At 38.4% G+C, this 20213-nt stretch overlaps 1 protein-coding gene across 4 annotated transcripts in view; it reads left to right on the plus strand.

Moving 5' to 3' along the window:
- The window catches only part of ST7 (suppression of tumorigenicity 7), a 157327-nt gene that overhangs the window by 115319 nt on the left and 21795 nt on the right, over positions 1-20213 (plus strand). For all 4 annotated transcript variants that reach the window (XM_074827551.1, XM_074827553.1, XM_074827549.1 and 1 more), the window contains 3 exons: positions 4562-4676; positions 14713-14785; positions 16326-16428. In XM_074827551.1, the coding sequence (XP_074683652.1) occupies positions 4562-4676; positions 14713-14785; positions 16326-16428 (291 nt within the window). The remainder of the gene's footprint in view (positions 1-4561; positions 4677-14712; positions 14786-16325; positions 16429-20213) is intronic.

Here is a 20213-nt window from a genome sequence, read left to right on the forward strand (position 1 = left end):
TAAGCTTCAGTCAGAGTTTAGACACTTGAAAGCTTAGCTGTAGACAGTGAAGCCCACAGAAATGGAAGTTTCTGGTTTTCTACTCTGAAATGGCTTGGAGTTTTGCCTTTTCTACCTTGTTCAAGTTAACAGTTCTTACAGATTACAAGTCATATTCCAGAAAGCAGTTTAAGCAAAGCACTTGTGAAAATAACAGTGTTACCCATACCGTGTGCTTGATTCTTCAACGGTGGTGGACAGTTGCACCTGGAAGATTGCAGCCTCAGTCATTCCTCTTTTAGGAGACAGATTTTACCGTTCCAGCTACCCGCTGTGGGAATAGATACACTAGGAATTGAAGTTGTAACAGTTTCACTATTTGCATTGAATTTCTCTTGTCTGCTTGTTGTTGTTTCTTCATTTTAAGCTGAATTAACTTTTCATATTTATGAATGCATTCTTTTGAATACATCGATCTAGAAATGTTTTTGTTTGTTTGTTGAGAAGATACGAGTATAAGCAGCAATGAATGGTTGCATGCTCTGCCCATGAAATATGTGACCATGCATACAGCCATAATGCAAATGAAGAATGAATGTGTCAACACCAGCTTTTATCCACCTCTGTATTCCCATGAGTCTCATGGTCTAGTCGTAGGCATAAATTGTAGCTTAAAGCCATTTTCTACACAAATAATGTAACATTGCTAATTGATGCATGATGTTAATGTCATCACAGGGAGAATAATGGATGCAACAGTTAAAGCTACATTCCTTGAAAATGTTTCGAAAATTAGATCTAAATGAGAAAATGCTGATGACTGAAATATTCTCAAGGAAGGGAGTCCTTGTCATTAAAGAACAGTCTTTGGGAGATAAAACTTGTTCCTCATTCAGTAAATCAGATTTGGATTTCCTTGTACCATAAAGCATTTTTTGTAATCATCACGTTTTCATATCCATCACAAAATCATTGAACCTACACCCTGCAATATGGATTGGGTGAGTCTGGAAATATGGCCCTCCCAGGACTAGTGATAAGATATCTGATTGTGTCAGGCTTATTTCCAGAATTTTTCTGGGAACTTGTATTCCCAAAATATTATTTATCTAAAAAATTAAGATTTATTAATTCTCTGCAAAAGCTACCCTTTCTATATATGTGCAGTTTACCTAATGAATCCTTCAACGAAGAGCAATTCTGCTTTTGACACATGTATCCATTTCCCCCCAAATGTGCAGAGCAATTAGAACAGAATATGGGCTAACCCAGCCTCAGGTCTGAATTTCATCACTAGAAAATATTTTGACCAATACAAACTCAAAGTAAAATCCTTGTAAACAAATATTTGGTATGATATGTTCAATAGCTGTTTGAACATCCTTATATTGTAAGGAGGGAATGTGTTCACAGCCATGTGGTGTCTGTTTTCATATGGTATGAAAATAAGCTTTGCTCGGTGGAGCACAGCTCTTTCATACCAGCTGAGAAAGCAACTAACTGGAATTTTACAATGAAACTTTTAGGCCTGACTAATGTTTATGTAAAAAGCTGTAGCGGCTCTGGTGAGAAATCTTGAGTGCTGAATTTGATGATTGTCTCTTGAGATCTTAAGCTGTGGAGAACAATGGTAACAGAGCCTTCGTCTTTTCTTTACATGCAGTGCTTGACACTCAAATGAAAACATTTGTCAGGTTACAGTAAAGACATAAAGAGAATGAAAATCGATAAGCCAAATGATTTGGCAAATGTTAGTCTGTAACTTCACAGAAAATAAATCTTTGGGTACAAAGCGAGGTCTGTGCCTCTTAAACTAGAGTCCAGATTAGAGCTCGATGCTGTACAGGTCTGCGGAACTTGAGGGTGCATTCTTGTGTTCAGGGATAACATGCCCATCTTTACATCTCTGTGTGGCATATGAGCCAGCCTCCCTCTCCATCTGCTAGGGAGGGGAGAGAGCAGGCTCGTGGTCTGCTCTCCGTTGCTGCTCAGCATGACGCAGTATTTGGCCTGCCCTGACCGTCCAGCAGGCCTATGTTGCAACCTTTGTGGTGTTTGGTTTTTTTCCCCTCAGTGTTTGCTTTCACTATGAGACCTAAAAGATGACACATCAGAATATTCTGCCATCTAAGTGGCTGTACTTTCTTGGAAGTTTCTCAAAAACCAAAGTTTTACTGTGAGTGAAAATTATTTGCAGTGAAAACTATATACTCTACATCCTGAGATGACAGAGAAATGAGTTCATGTCCTCTCTTCTTTTTTTTTTTTTTTTTAATAGCAAGCGTGCTGTCGTTTATGCACAGTCAGTGTTCGAATAACTGAGTGGCTACTTAGAAGTGTTTTATTTTTGTAGCTACAATATCAACTGAGTTCATTATGACTGGGTTGGGCTTCTTAATGTTCAACCTTTCCCAGATGAAACCTTTATTAACACTTGTTAGTTTGGAGGCCTGGCAGTCCGGACAGTGACCTTTATTCTGCTGCTGTCTTAGGCAGGGTTTATCACTCTGACAGAACCTAATTAAAATAGAAAAAAAAAAAAAAATCTGAGAGTTGTATCAGTGGGAAATGGAGAACCAGAGTAAGAGCTTTTACTGGCCACAGTATGTCTATAACTAGCTGCAGCTCTTCCCTTTTCTTCACTGATGGAGGGAATGCTATTCTGCCAGCCATTATTCATTCTCAATGAGCAGAGATAATCTTACTTAATCCCTTGGAGGGCTTTCTTTGCAATATGTTCATTCTGAACTTTAAATCACTGTATACAAAGGGCCAGATTCTGTCATGCTTTTTCCTGCCAAATAGTAGCTTCCTCTGTTAAAAATGCAATCGTGAGTAAAGACAAGAATGAAGAGAAGTAGGCTCTGTGCTGAATCTTTAACTGATGAATCCAAGTATGTGAATTTTCACCTGCAGTTATTTTTCTTCATGAGCATGACTTAAAATTTTTATTTTGTTGTCAAATCCTTCCATTTACCTAGATGAGCACCATGGCCTGTGGTCCATTTTTTTGAAAACTGGAGAAGGAGAAAAGCCTGCAAACTGTGCAGTTTTGGTTGTGTTCTTTTTCACGGGTTCAGCTCCTACTATTGAAACTAGGAGCTTTATGGACATCCCCATGCCATGAGCATCAAAAATTCAGTGCCTCAGTGATCATAACTCTCACCAGAAATTTATATAATCAGTTAAACAAAACACTGCTGCCCTTGCCTTTGATATTTTAATAATCCTCAAACTGCAGCAAAGTCAGTACTATCCAGATAGCCAAATTTAGACAGATTTATCCCTAAAGGTCAGCATAGTTCTTACATTAGTTTATGCCAGACCACTAACACAAGGAAGAAATTATCTGCATTTTCCGTCTGTTAAGGTTTCTTCCTTAACAGAGTGAAGAAGCTCTAGTGCATTACCTGTTTCTCATTTTCTGAAGTTCTTAATAAATTCCACCCCTCTCACTTCAATCCTGGCTTATTTTTGTTTAAGTTACCTGTTTGCAAGGTTAAGATTTGCTGGTTCTCATCAGTTTCTCTATTTGTATTTCGAAGGTAGATTTAAGTGACAGTGTTTTCAGGTCCAGCTTACTATTTTCAAATTGAGCAGGGCTGACCTTGAATCATTTTCTTTACTTGGCTTTTTATAGTATTTCTGTTCTCATAAACCATCTCAGAGAGATTGTAAATGGTAGTGTTCCCCTGAAAGTTCCTGAAGAACAGTGGTAATATCAGCTATTGTAGTTCTACACTGTGTGGGACCTTTGTGTGCTGAATGTATATCATGTAGGCAGTTAAGGTATAACAACCATAAAGAGGACACAAGGAAGCAAGGATCTTTTAACACTTCAGTTCTTTAGAGAATCACTCTGACAATAAAAAACTATTTAATCAATTCTGCAGTAAAAAACATGGATGCTTCTCTCAAAGGGTTAGTTCGTAAAGGCACTGACATGTAAAAGGATTAGATTATTTTAACTACATGTTTCATTTAGTTTGTCATACAAGATGGATTGTTTAGTTATAGTGTTAGATTTGTATAAACTTTATCTTTCCTATTGTTGCTGCCTTTTCTTTTTTCTTTTTTTATTAGCCACAATTGCAATTGTGTTCTAAAGTATCCACAATTACAAATCCTACTTGATAATATAGTTGCATATATGTAACCTCTCATTTGATTTTATTTTGATTTTTTCAATGTATTTTCTGTTTTTTCTACTAATATACCAGAGAGGTGCTGGATTACTTACTACTGATACACAGGAGCTATATTGTTGAAGATTCTTTTCCAGTGCAATAACTCTTCTTCACTTTGAAGAAGCATCTTAATTGAAGGAAGGTTATGTATTCAGGCAGCTGTGTTCTTGGATTTGACTAATTACATCCAATGCAAAGCACGTCTTGTCAAGAAACCTGAGCCAGTGTCCATTAAGAGCTCAGAAATCTCTGAGATAACAGTGAATTCTGGGAAGAAGCCAAGAACAAGGGGAACTGGGGGATTTAAACTTGGTGTTTGTTATTTCAATGTGTTTTGAGCAAGAAACCCTTTTCCATGTTGATAATCTAACCCATTCATATGTTATTGATTTTAGTTGATGAAGGAGTTTCCTCTGCTTAGCATGTTCAACATCCATGAAAACCTGCTAGAGGCTTTGTTGGAACTGCAAGCATATGCAGATGTCCAGGCAGTCTTAGCAAAATATGATGGTAAGTTCATATATATTTATATTTTCTCTATAAGGTACACACAGAAGCAATGTTTCTAAGTCAAACTCTTAAAATTTAGGAAACACTGTAAATAAGGTGATTGGCACAAGCTTCATAGATCCCCTTATACAGTCCTGAATCCAAAGATTAACATTGTCCATTTTTTCTGCCAACCCATGCTTAATTCATTGTACAGGGTAATGGAACTCACTCACTATCAGCTCTTCAGTGCTTTCTTTGCTTTCTGTTGATGTTTAAAAAAGCCGACTCCTTAGGTTCTGCAGACTTTTTATTGCATGCTATTCAAACCTTGTCTGAAAAAAGGATTATGAGTTCCCTTGTGGACTTTTCTATGAATGTTGATTTAGCATACAAGTGCTTTACAAACATTAATTGATTTAACTTCACAGCAGTCTAGTGAGTAGCAGACTTCATGTCTTATGGGGAAAACTTGGAAAGCTCAGGAGACTAGGTGAACTTTTCGCATTAATTTTCAGTATTTTTCAGTAAGTATCAGTTTATGCAGCATTACATCACTTTTTATGTTCAAATCACAGCTCCTGGTGACTTCCACTCTAGTCCTTTGAACTTGAATTCAAGACACCAGGGTCTCACAGAAAAGACAGAGTAAGAAGCGCCAACTGGCATATTATGTTTAGTTTAAGTTAAATGGGTTTTACTTGTGTTAAGTAGAAACTTTGTGACAGAAACAGGAATATAATCCAGTTCTCTTGAGCAACGGTCATCAACCTGCACAGTGCCACTCTTCATACACTTCCTGCAGTCCCTCACTCACTATCCACATTCCAAGTTCTGCAACAAGTGAATCGGGAATCCTACAGCCATCAGTTTCCTGTTGTGTTACTGCACAGTCCTCATTCATCCTCAAAAAAGTCTCATTCTTATGCACTGGAATATGTCAAGGGAGTTTATGAAAGGAATGTTATGTAATCATATAACTAAGAATGAGATCATAACACACATGAATCAAATAGCTGAACTAACTGAAACTGGTAGCCTTAATTTTGCTGTTTCTTTTCTTAACTCTCTAGCTTGATGTACCCTTTGAAATGTTCTTAATTACTAGCTCTTACAGTCTTTCTGGTGTTCTTTGAACAGAGATTTTAAGGCTTGTAACTTCCAAAGTTTTTGAAAAGATAAATGGACATAATATGAGGTACTGCTGTATAAATGGCTACCAATATGGGCCCTGGAGCTTACATCCACAGTGCTTTGGCCACTCTTTCTCTTGAAGGAATTAGCAGCTTTTCCAGCCTGCCCGTAGTTGATCTCCTGTCCCGTTTGTCCACTGAATTGTCTTCTACTTCCCTTTTGCAAGGTCAGTTTAAGCTTTCTATTGCTCCCAGTTCCTACCAGAGACTTCTTGTTCAGCCAGTACTACTCATTCCCAATTCCATTCTTCTGCCTTTCTTAACTACCTATTTCAGTCTTCTGTTCAGGGCAGTGATGGTCGTGATACTTGGTGATCCTCACCCACTTTCCAATTCCTGTCTTACCAGACATCTTTTCCATCTACCCTTTTCTCTGTGGCTTCTACCTCCTCTGCATTTGACATTCTCTGCTGCATTGTCTGGGTGCCAAAAAGCAGAACAGTAGGAGCTTATGCAGACAGAGACTTCTCACTGTCAGCCCCAGTACTTGGTCCCATATCATCACATGAAACAGTGGCAAGGGGTTGATGCTTAGGTTTATTGGAGTGCTGAGACGTCCCTACTTGATGAGCAAAGAATCTTTGGAGAGTATAACTGAAAAAAGTGCAGAAACTTCCACTGAATATGTGCTAACTGCTTTCTTCTAACATCTTATAACTTAGGAAATTAAGATAAATTTTAATGAGGCCAGCAGTAGCCCATTGGCTTGATACTAACGTGATCATCCTGTCAAATTTCAGACCCCTGCAGCAGACTGTGGCAGAGCTGAGGTTATTTAACAGAAGATAAATAAGCAGCTGATTATAGGCACCATTAGTTGGTAGTCACTGCTACCAATACAGCCTGGAATGTTTTTGACTCTTTCTGGAGTCAAATATTCTAAGCAGAGATCAGAATGTCACCCAGGCCCTTGAGTACTGCCATCTAGTAGCAGTAATGACTCTGGGAGAGATGTTGATTGTGTTTAGTTTGGTTGAAGAAATCTGCAGTTAAAGTGGTAACATCAGAGTCTTGTAGCTCCTTGTATTTCAGTAATTCCCATGACACAGGTGTAGATCCCCATGGACTTTATTTTGGCATGTTAAGAAGCAAGTAAGCAGAAATACCCATTTTTATGCCCCAGGCACCACTGGACATTGGTACCTTCTAGTCTTTAATGTAGTTATGAGATAATAGTCCTGGGAGACAGCAGAACAGAACAGGGAATTAAGCCATGCCCTCCCAAATCTCGGACTAAACTCCTGTGCCAGCTCTGCTTTTGCATACTAAAGCATCGATACCTAGTTTTAGACAATACCATGGTGGCACTTTGTGTCATGGAAGCTGATAAAATTTGAACATGTGTTTTCTTTTTCAAAAGCATCTGATAGCCAAAACTGAGGTCGTAAATGTAACAAGTGAGGCTTTTCAAAATAAAACTCTTCTTACTTTGTCTACTTGAACCCATGCAGTTTGAACTCATGCTTTGCCATATATAAACAAAAGTGTGTGTGTATACACTAGGTATGCATGAGGACTCAGCAAACACAGGCTTAACCAGTGTAACCCTTTACAGTTCATGAGTCTCAGAAGGCCCATCTCAGGGAGTCTCAGCTCATTTTAGAACTCATCAGTTTCATGTGTTGTAAGATTTATTGGAATATAAAACAATGAACTCATTTATACTTTCCTATCTGCAGTTTCTGTTGGTCCCACTCCACTGCCTTTTTTTTCACTAAGACCAAACCTGATTTATTGTATTTTGATAACATATGAACAAATCATTTCCTTGAGCTGTCTGCCCCCACCCTGGGCTAAAAAGTTGGATCACATTATGCGAAACCTCAGCCTCTGCAAGCAGTGTGTTAAATTGTGTTTATATTATGTACCTGGCAACACAGCTGATGTCCATACTCATTATTCATGGAAAAAGGGCCTCATTAGTGGGACAGCATGCACTGTTGCTGAGCTACATCATTATGGTTTGAGAGTTCAGTGTCTGTCAATAGAGTGCAGATGACCTAAATACTGTTGAATTCTGGAAAGATTTTTGGCTCTGATTTAACACATATCCATGTTATTTACAGCAGAAATAGTTATGGCTGCCTAAAGAGACTGTTCTTGATGGAGTAAGCTTCTGGTATTCATAGTAGATAAAGTTTCTCTCCTCTTCTTTCCTTGCTTTTTAAATGGATTGTTTTCCAGTGGAGTAGATCTGCTTGTTGTGATGCTTGGAGCAAATGATTTATTAACTTCCCTGGGCAGCCAGTTGTTTTGATTGTTATTATCTGGTAACCTGGGCACTGTGTGAAAACTCAGACCTTTATGGCAATTGAAAGTCAGATTTAAAAAGAATGGATGCCTACGTATTTAGTCATAGTGATGCAATGGTTCCTCCCTAAACCTGTCCTTGCTTTCCTTTTTTTAAATGACTGTTTTTCAGTGAGACTGTAAGCCTTCTAGCTTGCAGGAGGAACACCTTACGCAGATTCCCCTTTCACTTACTCTCTTGCAAAGAAGGAGAAGGACCATGTCACCATTGTAGACAGTCCCAAATTCAGAGTTCACTTGAGAAGATAATTTAGACCAAAGGCTACATAGAAAGAAAGTGGTTTTTAAATACAAAAGGCATTATTCTGCTCTAGGCTGTGACACTTTTTTATTTGGTAACAGCTTACTTCGAAGAATCCTACTTTGAATTAATGTCAAATCAAAATGCAGGCCTTTGAAGAAACATTTTAGAAACAGTCATCTTTGTCTTGAAATACTTTCACTTAGCGAAATCCAAACAGTTAATGTAGAGAAATTAGTTCTCTAAAATGTAGCCTATTCAGGGCTTTCTCCAGTCCCCCTCTGTCCTATTTCTTTTTGTCCTTACAGACTTATGAAATGGGTAAATTCTATTTACATTGAACTTGAAGGGATTCCTTTTGTAGAGAGTTGCAGATTGATGAACCAATTGCATGGACTCTTCAGTTATATTAGCTATGGTCTCCAGGGTTTTTGTGTATATGTATATATTTGAGATCACAACTCCACTCTATCAGTTTCATTACTTGCCATGATTACATTTGATGTTTTTGTGAAGATGTTCTACCTGGTGAAACTAACTGGGTGCAAGAGAAAGGGTTTTCTTCTGAGTTCAAGATGTACAAGGGACAGAACGGAAGCAACCATTACTTCATGCACACTATTTTATAATCCTTTTGTTTCTTTGAAAAAGAGACCTTAAGAGAGAGTTCCTTTTAGTTAAGGTCGTATCAAGGCCTAGTCTACCTTCTCCAAGAGATGCAAATCAGGTAAGACCTCCAGTTTGTGTAATAGCAGTATCAAGAGAATAGTTTGTCTTTTTTCCTATTACATCTTTTCTAGCTTCTGCTTCTAAGAACTAGTTCTTTCCTCCTTGTCAAAATTGTCGCTTCATAGTGGCTTCATAGGGACATAGAGACACTTCATACAAGTCTCTGTATCAGTTCTGTGTCTGTTCATGCCGTCTGCTCTCTCTTTTGCCATATGATTCTGTGGGTTTTTTTGTTTTTCCTGCTTGTGCAAAAGCACAAATGTCTAAACTAATTAAACTAATTTTGCTCTTTTACTCTCCTATAGGAGAAATGATTCCTTCCCCTCTATATACATTTAGGATTGAATTTGGTCAAATTAAAGGGGTTGACACCTGCCTTGTCACAGAGATATCCATCTCGGCAAGAGCTGCATATGAAGTGTTTACAACCAGTAGTGACCCTCAAAATCCTTCCATAACTGCACACTTTTAAGTTTTAGTTGTGGTCATGGCAAAATAAACACTTTTTGTTTGTGTCGAAATGTTTCTTCCATCCTATCAGGGGACGAAAATCCAGGCCTTAACATCCACAGTGGCTATGTGTTTGTGTTTGATCGAGGTGTTTCCCACCACTGAGGAAGAATGTCAAAAGTATAGAGAATCAGAACTGCTTTATTTTGCAAGCACAAAATAAGTGTTAGATCATTGTGTTCATAGTTTTGCTCCCTCCAGCATGTTTTCTACTACATTTTGTGGAAAAATGCAATGACTATTCTCATGGAAGATAATAATACAGGATATTAGATCTTTTTGACAGTGTTTTTCCCCTGATGTTCAGTTCATACTTTCCTTTATTGAATTCCACCCCATTACTCTTGCTTTTAACCATTTGTATCAGCTTAATTCACTTTCTTCCTTAATGTCTGTGTCTTTATAGATGACTGCATCTCTCTTCTGTCATCACTGGTCCAGCCTGCACATATTTATTTGCTAGAGCACTTTCAATCTTTCCCATAAGTAATTCTTCCTACCACCTGTGCAAGAGCTGACAATCTAGCCTGCAGTTGCAGAGAACTGGGGGAGTTCTGTGCTGACAGGGCAAGTGTTGGCGTACCACTTGGACACTAGTGTCTACAGACAGGCTGAGGGAGAGAAAATCAGAGTTGGGCTCACCGTCAAGCCATAACACAATATATTCCTGTATTACACCATTTTTTTTTGTTTTATCTCTTCTCATAACTTCTTCCAGTTTGTTGATATACTTTCAGTTACATATTTGGAAATATATGAACGATTCCAGCGGCTTAATGTAGTATGTCTTCAGTGCTATATGAAGAAGAACTAGCAGTTTGACTGGAAGGATCTTACTGTGCAAATTATGATCCCAGATCTACAGCTTATTTAAGCAAATATTTAAGTCCTATTAGTGTTGATAAGACTATTCACCTATCTGAAGTTAAGCCCATAGAAATCTGTATTGTTGACTTGGGAATAACATATACTTTAAGGTCAAAATAGAGAATAATTTCTGATTAGTGACTTAGATTTTGCATTTATTAATGACTAAAGCAATTGCAACATGCCTGTGTCTTCACATTTAGGGCCTTCTGATGACTTGGAGAGGGGATGTTGCACCAGTCCATATCCAGATGCATCATTTCTTGGTTTAGTTGCTATTTTATAAGAACAATAGATCTCATAACCTATTTAGATGATATATGGCGTATTCTGGATATCTTGAAACAGAGAAGTTTGCAAGTCTCTATCCATAGCATCTTTCCATTAGTTCAGTCTCACAAGCAACCACTTAAGAAGCAAATGACCAGTAAAAATTCACTTTCCCAACCTTCCCCATAGCTGACTGGGGCTAATCGAAAGAATATGCTCAGAAATTGTCGAGACTATTTTGTATTCTGTTTAAAGATACAAGTGATAAGGAAGAAGGAGAGCCTTTTTTAGATTGACACACCAGTTCTTATTAGGCAAAAATGTTCTGATGGGTTTGACAACAGAATAGCAGTCACATCTTTCAGCACATTGTGAGAACTCCACAAGTAATCACAGGAGGGTGGGAAACAGTATATGTGAAGATATTTTGCCAGATGGCTCACAGAGCTGGACACAGTCATTTATGAAAAACTTCACTTTGGTTCCTGACAGAGGACATATCTCCTAGGGCTAGTTTAGATTTGATTCCCTCGCTAAATTCAAGTTGTAACATAATTATTTTATGCTTTTCTGTAAAATATGAAGGTCCAGTTTTGGAGATGAAGCATAAATTATATGAGGATTTTAAAATATTGTACTGATCAGACAAGAATATAGCAGAACCAAGTACTTCCAGTTTAATGTGGAGCAAACAAAAAGCAAAACACTTTTGGAGGGAAGCGGGCATGGACCTACAGAGGGCTATCTCCACAGCAACATAAACACGAACATTTGTATGTATTTCTTCCATTGCCAAGGGACTTGTAGGTATTATCCTCAAATAACTGCTGCTTGCTCATTAGGAGCATAGTACTGGAAGAGGCCTCCTGGGTGAGTCAGGTCCCCCGCTGTTGCATTCATATTACGCCTTCCATGAGCTGAGCAAACTCCATCCTAGAATTAGCTATTTTTCTTGTCCCGCTATTCTACCTGGAAATCTGCCTCAAAAATTCACTTCTTAGAAACCTTCTTTTAATCTCCAGCCTAAATTTAATTCTGAGCTGTTCATTGTTTTGCGAACATTATCCTTTGCAAACATATCCATATGCCTATCCTACGCAGCTCTTCTCCTTTCTTGGTGTTCCTTGTGGTTATGCATAGGGAACAGTTGTATTATCTTCTCTCAGATTTTGTTTAATTTGGATTGTTACAAAACCAATCCAGTCTTTCTGTTTACTTTTGTTATTCTTGACCATGGGTGATGAGATTTGAACACAACATTCCTTGACAAATCCCATTTGTTCTGCAGAAATGACTCGTGTAGCGTACCTGAGCCTTATCTCACCTCACCACATTTCCCTTCCTTACAGGTACCAGCAGTTCATTGTGGATCAATATAGATCTGCAATCTATATGCACAGATGTTTCCAGCTCAGGAGCACTTACTGCCTACTAGAAGCTATTATTTTGTGATACAGTGTTTTGGTTTAGTATATTTAACCCTGTATCAAGCTCAGTTCCTACTGTATGATATCTTATTCTCTTTGCCAAGAATTGTAATAATCCTCACAACCTGGTCCATGCAACTTCCACTGAACATTCTCCATTCAAGTATCAATGATCTGATGCAGAAACTAGCCTTTATACATGTGATTAGAGGTTTTTTGTTGAGTGGTCTCCTTGTTTAACCTTATGGATTGTGTATTAGTGGCTCAACTGCCATTTTCTTGCTGTCATTCTGTCTTTTGATGGCATACCTGCTTTCTCTGATAAAATTGAGTGAGCAGCTTTCATCAGCATAACTGTTTTTCCTCTGCTACATCAGTTATATACTGCAGACCTCTTGATTCCTCCTGGTTTTCAGCTCCTTCAAAAAGATAGAAAAATTAAGTGGTGCTCTCACTGCATTACTTGAAGAAGTCCGGGCAAACTTTCTCTTCTTGGTCCTTTTTTTATATGTGGAGTTTGCCTTTTGCCTGAGGAAACGTATTTCCAGGGATTTCTAGATAGACCTCTTGTTCTGTGTCATTCATGCAAATTTTGTAAAGGTCAGATCCTGAACCAACGTTACTAGGTTTGAACTGATGCAGGGGAAAATATTTCCTGTAAGGTAATGGTGACTTGATGGCCCAGAGAAACACTTACAGGTAAGGGGAAAATAAGGTATTCTACTGACCAATTGAAAACCTTATAAATGACAGCAAATTTCTGGTTTTCTTGGGATTTTTTTACTTTTCCATTACTATAACTTTCACTCCATTTATGATTTGATGAATAAGGTTTATACTGAAAGAAAGAGACCAGTATGTTCTGAAAAAGGTAATTTCTCTTTACTGGAAATAACTTTTAACTCCTTATCTTAAGGAAAACGTGGTATAAGCAGGCTTACTGAAGGTGCTTATAAATATTTTCTCCTCCTGTTGTTGAAGATGTGCTCATGTCTGTGTCTGTAGCTAGCTTCTATTAGTGGAGTAATTAACATATCTATCACCCAGATTGCTTTGCCTGCTGTTGATTTTAATTACTTTAGTCACTACAATTACATACTCCAGTGAAATTATAATTAGAATATATTATAGGGAAGCCTCCAACAAGATCTTTACATCTCATAGTTGAAGTGCAAGTGCATAAAAAGACAATAGAGAGGATTTAACAGGTAGCATTTTCAAAGTGCCTGAGTCATTCTGGCAACTTTTTCTATCTAACAGAACAACGTTGTGCATGTCTGCTTAGTTGTTCATAAGTGGAAGATGGTGACTGCTGAGATATGACTTGCTTGTCCCCTTTAACTCCATTTTGGAGCCCTGTCTTGCAAGACACTGGGGTTCAGTAAATAACAAGTTTCTCTTAATCCTAAAGTTACCAAGCTGTGGTAATTTCATCTTTCTAATCAACTTTAATGACAAACTGAGGGATAGATAGTTTCTTAGAACCATAGTCAGATTAGCTGTTCTTCACTTGGGCCTACTCCAGTGCCTTGTGTTTACTACACTGTGTATTTGCTGTTTACTATAGGAAGCTATAATATTGCAGTGTGCAGAAATGTTTGCAGAATCCAGCCTTTACTGGGGGTGATTCCTTTTTTTTTTAATTATTATTTGTCTGTAATCTTTAACTTTTTAATGGTGAAATATTTTAGTCACTATATGGTATTTGTCTGCTGAGTAGATTACTAGTGTGGAAGTCAATTCTTCTCTGTAACAGTGGGAAGAAATCTATAACTCAAGTGTGTTAAGCAACATTTCTCACTACCTTTTGGATGCTTTGTGCCAATCTGCTGGTAGAGAACAGGTAAAAATTAAGATGAACTAATAGGTTAAGTCAGGTTTATGGCTCCTGTGTGTCTCTGGGATGGCATAAAATGACCAGAGACTGTCTGGTGAATATTTTGGTCCAAGATTTCCTTAAGAGGCAAAGCACCTTATTTTATTGTTGATCTTTAACTGCAATAAATTTAATGATTGTTTGCTTACAAGTCAAATCCATTATTACTTAAAAAGCTGTCTTAACTTGTATAGCTACCACATAATTGTATTAGAGAACTGCTTCTGAGTGAAAACAAAAAGAGTGAATAAGATAGCCCTCAGCTATTACTTAGATGTTTTGTGAACTGTGGAAAAATTCATGTATTCCAGGTTACCTATACATTTATATATGAAGTAATGAATTCTTTCATGATGTCTCTGTCATGTCACTCTTTGAATTAGTTCTCTAATGAACCCAGTTGCTGCTTAAATAGCGGTTCCAGTGGTCGTTAATGTAGGTTTTAAAGCCCGTATATTGGTTGGAAATTTAAAAATCTGTGATATGGGAGTACAAGTCCCAAGATCAGAAAATATTCTGAATTCATGTAATAGTTTTGCATATGCCATGCAAACTCCAAAGTATCAATCAAACACACTTCTTTCTGCAGACTTTTAAATTTTCAGATGCTGACCTTTTTCTTTCTTTTCAACAGATATAAGCTTACCAAAATCAGCAACAATATGTTACACAGCTGCACTGCTCAAAGCCAGAGCTGTCTCTGACAAGTAAGTGCATAAGAACCATTGTCCAGCAAAATTCCTGATTTAACTTGAGATTTCTCTTAGCTGAGCCCACACCCTAACAATCTGCTGGGTTAGCAGGAGAATTCAGTCCTGCAGTAAATTCATAAAATGATTTTATATCTAAGAAAAATTTGCAGTGATCAAACATTGTTCTTCAAATATTACAGAAGAAGAAAAGAAGAGAAATAGCATAAATTCAGTTCTTGTTTCATTTTTATGTATACTGTCTGGGTGAGCTTTGGCTTCCTAGATAGTATAACGAAGATGCAACTAGAAGGTGTTGTGTGGCTGAACCTCTTCAACTTTGTATAAACTTGACCACAAAAAGGTAATAAATAAATGTGGATGTACTGGTAGCAATGTCATTTTACAAGTGCTGTCAGAAGGCTGCTCATCTACTTAAATAGAGGCAGGTGGATTTAGCATTACTATGTCAGGGATTCTGAGAGGTAGATGGCGTTCATATTTTTAGACACACAAATATCTGCTCATTCCTGTTACGGTTTTCTCTTGGGTCTCAACCTTCCAAGGTGCCGAGCCCATCTACTTGATGCCTGTGGACTTGAGAGCGCTGGCCCGCTCTGAAAGAGTGCTCAGCTCCTTGTGAGATGGAGCTCAAAAATCCCAATTCTGCTCTCAGATGCCTTCACACAAATCCCAGGCAGAGTTGTGTCTGTGCACCTGAGGGTCGAATGCCTCCCCAAAGTTGGAAAGCAAGTAGAGTGGAAAGCCATTTTCTTGATTGACATCCTGACAGTTTTTGCTTTTAAAGTGTATGTACACATCAAGATCTAAGTAATTTTCTTTCATTCTTTTTATCCTGTAGATCGCCAGTACCTACTGCAACATCTTTCCTCCCTACACAGCGACTCCAGCTTGGGAGGGCAGGGCTAAGGTTGTCACAGCTTTCCCTGTGGTGTCTGCCTGCCAAGTACAGCTCTGGAGTTAGCCGTGGGGTGTGAGGTGAGAAAGAGATTGCATGGTCTGGTTTTTCATTCACTGGGGCAGATGATTTGCCCACAGTTTGGGCATGCTACCCTCGATGGTGCTGCGGCCAGTAGACCACCTGCTACTGCTGCTGCATCGTGCTTCCATCCCAACCTGACCCAGGGGCATTGGGTTGGGAACCTCCCTAAAACCTCCCCAAACCTCTTTTTAATAGAAACCCTCCAACAATAATTTGGCATTGGTTTTTTTTTTTTTGCTTTTCTTTTTCCTACGACTTCAGCCTTGAATATGCCCCTTAGCAAGGTACCTAGAGCAAATTTAGATTAGTGACAGAGAAAGGACTGTTTGAACTGACTTTCTGCCGTGATTAGATGCAAACATGCTTTCCACTTCTGCTGGGATTTTCATTGACCTTGATGTAATAGATCACTCAGAGTTTCCACTTGCTATGGAAGTTTGGAGAGCATAGGAAATTGACTCAGTTTGGTTACACGGGCCCATGTTCTAGATTCCTTTTCTGGCTTTTTCTTACTAACATTTCTGACCTAATGTGTTTGTTTCTTTGCTTTTGTAGATTTTCTCCAGAGGCTGCCTCAAGGCGAGGGCTGAGTACTGCAGAGATGAATGCAGTAGAAGCTATTCACAGAGCAGTAGAATTTAATCCACATGTGCCAAAAGTGAGTATGGAGAAAGCATTGTTGTAGCTTTAACACTGCTGAGGGCCTAACTCCTGATTTCTGTGTTAGATTAACAAGTGTTGTGGAAAGGGGAGCAAACAATGGGAAGGGAAAGAAGCTGATAGTATGCACAGTTTTTTTGTTTGGTATTTCACATTCATTTTCTTCTACTCTGGACCGTACAACTTGAAATTTTAGCTGAAGTGAGTCCTCTATGTGAGGAGCAATTACATGGTGGATTGCAGTAGTAGACACCACCAAATGCTACACTGGAGGACAGAACCATACATAAAGACAGATTATAATTTACAAAATAGCCGTTAAAGATCTTCTAGATCAAAATAGCATGTTTTATTTGTTTTGATGATTACATGTAAGAATTTGTTTTTGGCACGCTATACAAAGGAACCTATGTTTGGAGTTTGTGGTGTGCTTCATGTAAGTTGCATTAGTAATTCCTTATGCAGCACCCTGTCATTAAGTTCTGAGAATTCAAAAGCTCAGAGATGAATAATTGGTGAGAACTACAAAGTAAGAAAAGGGATTTATGTTCTATATTCCTTAATCCCCTCTCCAGATATGTATCTCAGCAGTAAGAATCTTGCCCAGGGGCTACTAAAGGGTAATGTATTTTACTGTTTCATCACCTGATACTCAGTATTGCAGTCTGTAAGTTCATTGTAAAGGCAAACTAGAGGCAGATGCTTTTTGGCCCTTGGAGATCTGCCTCTGAACCTCACCCTACAAACCTCTGGACCAGTATTGTTCTTTGAAAGTAAGCAGCCTCCACTGGAGAGCAGAAGACTGGTGTGTGTTAGTGTAGGGAGCCTGTACAGCTGAACACCACAGTACAGCTGAACACCAAGTCTGGTCAAGATAAACCCAAAACTTCTCCCATATGTACACACAGATTGCAGAAAGTTAATTCTCATGCCTTGCATGAATTAAATATTTTCTCTATGAGCTGTTTGTTATACCAACCACTAAATAGCATGGCTTAACTACCTGAAGATTAGGCTATTTGTTTAATAAAATCATCTAGACTTCCTCTACAGGCAGTGGAAAGAAGGAACTATCTTAGACATCTCTAGACAGACTTTCCCTCCGAGGTGCCTGTTTCTACATTGAATATGAAAGGAGCAACTATTTTCCAGTAAAAGCCTGATTTTTAGACAACAAGATTTAGGTGAGATGAGTCCCTTTGTATTATTAGCTGATCTTCTATTTTTGTGCCATAAAATGAAAATACTAAATTAAGTTTGATTCCAGGACTGCTTCTGTGGAACTCCCATCTTTCTCCCATCCCAATGGTTCTTGCACCAGCATAACCATTGATATTTCTCTTCTGGCTGGTTTAACTCTCTATTCCAGTCCTGTTCTGGGTGAACCTTCCTGAATGTTTTACTGAAGGCCGGTTCGAGTATTCTATCCTTGTTGTCTAAAAAAATAGATATCTTGCCAAGCAAAGATACCAGTTAGCCTGTCATGAGCAATCCTTGGGAGCCTGTTCCATTTTCCTCACTTATTTCCATGCTTTTGATAATTCTTTCTGTCAAAATCCTTTTTAACAATTTGTGTACTAATGATTCCATATTAACACATATTGTTTCCCTCCTCTTTAAATGAACGTCACTGCATTTACTTCTCACATCACTGGTTCACTTGAATCTGAGTGGGGATCTTTTTGCTTTAAGTTAGTTGTGCTAGTCTGGCCATTTCTGGGACTGGTTCATTTACTGTTCAGAGACAGAGTCACTGGCTGCAGTGGCCTCCAATTCTGTACATGCTCCTAATGTCCATTCTGCTATTGTCCCCATGTTCTGCACTGCCATGAATCTGAGGCTGTCTTCATTTACTACCTTTTCGCTTGTCCTTTTTCTGTTTATACTTACGAGTTTGCTCTACTTTGGTTTGACTTCCTTTGCAAAATCTACCTTACTGTAAATTGTGGCAGTTGCTCCATAGCCTCTGCACTTCCAGATCTCCAAGATCCTGCTTTTCTTGTAGATCAGTACTTTCATTCATCATTTGTGACCACCTTCTTACTAGCCAGCTTCTGTTCAGTACAAGGCTGAATCTCCTTTCTGACAAGTATCCCCCTGTGTGAAATGCAGATTGTGTGTTCTTTTCAGTACTTTTGATTTAAAGAAATTCTAGTCCTCTTCCTCACTCAAGTTCCTGAGCTTTTCAGTCAGTTCACATTGTTAACTGATTCCCTCAGTTTTTCAAAGTCTGTCATTTTGAAATTGAAATCCTTTGTGAAACATGTAAATTATCAGGATAACAAGGTAGTAATGGGAGAGGACTCTAGGGGGATTGTAGTTCATATTTTATCATTAAAACAGTGTAGCCTAATGCAGATTAATATGCAGCATTGCTGATTTCACACTCTTTCTGCTGTTAGCTAAAGGCTATTAAGGTGGCAAAAATATACTTTTGGTTATAATTTTATGCACAGTATGGATATTACACGTCATTTCTGATTGAAGTCATATCCAATTTGTTCATAATGAAATGGAGATAAGTTTTAGCAAGCAGCATCACAAGAAATCTAGCAGGGCTACGAAACTAATATGTCTTCAAAGATTCTTCAGTATTTAAACACTAATGAGTCTCTTCTTCAGACTGAGGAAGAAATAAATTACAAAGGTGACAAATTATTTAAAGCATTTGCAAAGTTCCCAGCAGAAGCCTGGAAAGCAGGAAACTGCGCTATTAAAGAGAAAAAAAATGGTTTGATATGTTTCTGGTTTGTCTTAAAAGATTTTACCATTTTCAGTGCAAATCATTACAATTTAGAATTATCACATAAAAAGATTATTACTGGATGTGCATTTTCAAGACATTTTTGCTAATGAGATTCTGAGACAAAGGGAATGCAGGGAGCACACTCTGATCACCCTGAGAGATGCTGCTGAACTGGATTTAGCAAGAAAGGGAGACTGGGTTGTGACCTCTTGAAGGTTTGTGTAAAACAACCATGGGATTCTTACAATGCTGCTGATTCTTCCCTAGGAGATTATGGCCAGATTGCAGTCCAGTGTTCCATAGTGATGTTGCAGAAGTCAGATACACTTCTTATACTTTCTTTTGAATGTAATCTAAAGACGTAGGAAGCCCTTAAGAAGAAGCAGTTGAAAAGTCCCAGAATATCATCTTTACATAGAGGTGAGAAACCCTGCAAAAACACTTACCTTCCACATAGAAACCAGTGTATATACATGGTTCTGGGAGTCTTCTCAGTATGTATGTCATGAAGATGTTGGCATCCACTTTCACTGATTCTAGATGACTATGCATCACCTTGGGTTTTATTTTCTGTCTGCACAAAAATGCTTTTTACATAGACCTAATATGGCTGACAGTCTTTCTTCAGGCAGCCACCCTTCCAGCAAATAACCTTCTTTTGACACAGGTCTCTTCTTCCATTTTTGAGTACATTTCAGTGACAATTTAGTTCTTGAAGATCAGTCCATTAAGTCTCAGCCATAGGTGGTAAATTCTCATTGGTTTTGGAATACACTGAAGTCAAGATGTGACACATGGAGGTACCAGAATTTGGTTTAAGTGAACAAAGGCAGTACAGAGCTCAGTGCAGCCTGCCAGATCTCTCCAGAAAGCTGGGCAGCTGGCATGGCTGTGCAGGGTAAGACCAGCTCAGGTTTGTCAACTATGATCTTGTTGACTGCAGCAAAAATCGAACCACTAGCAAACTGATCAAGACTTCTCATTCAGAAGATGTCTCACCTGTAAAAAGGTTTCTGCTTGAAAGTAGCTTAATTTTT

Source organism: Strix aluco, chromosome 5 (assembly GCF_031877795.1).
Source record: "Strix aluco isolate bStrAlu1 chromosome 5, bStrAlu1.hap1, whole genome shotgun sequence".
Classification (NCBI taxonomy): domain Eukaryota; kingdom Metazoa; phylum Chordata; class Aves; order Strigiformes; family Strigidae; genus Strix; species Strix aluco.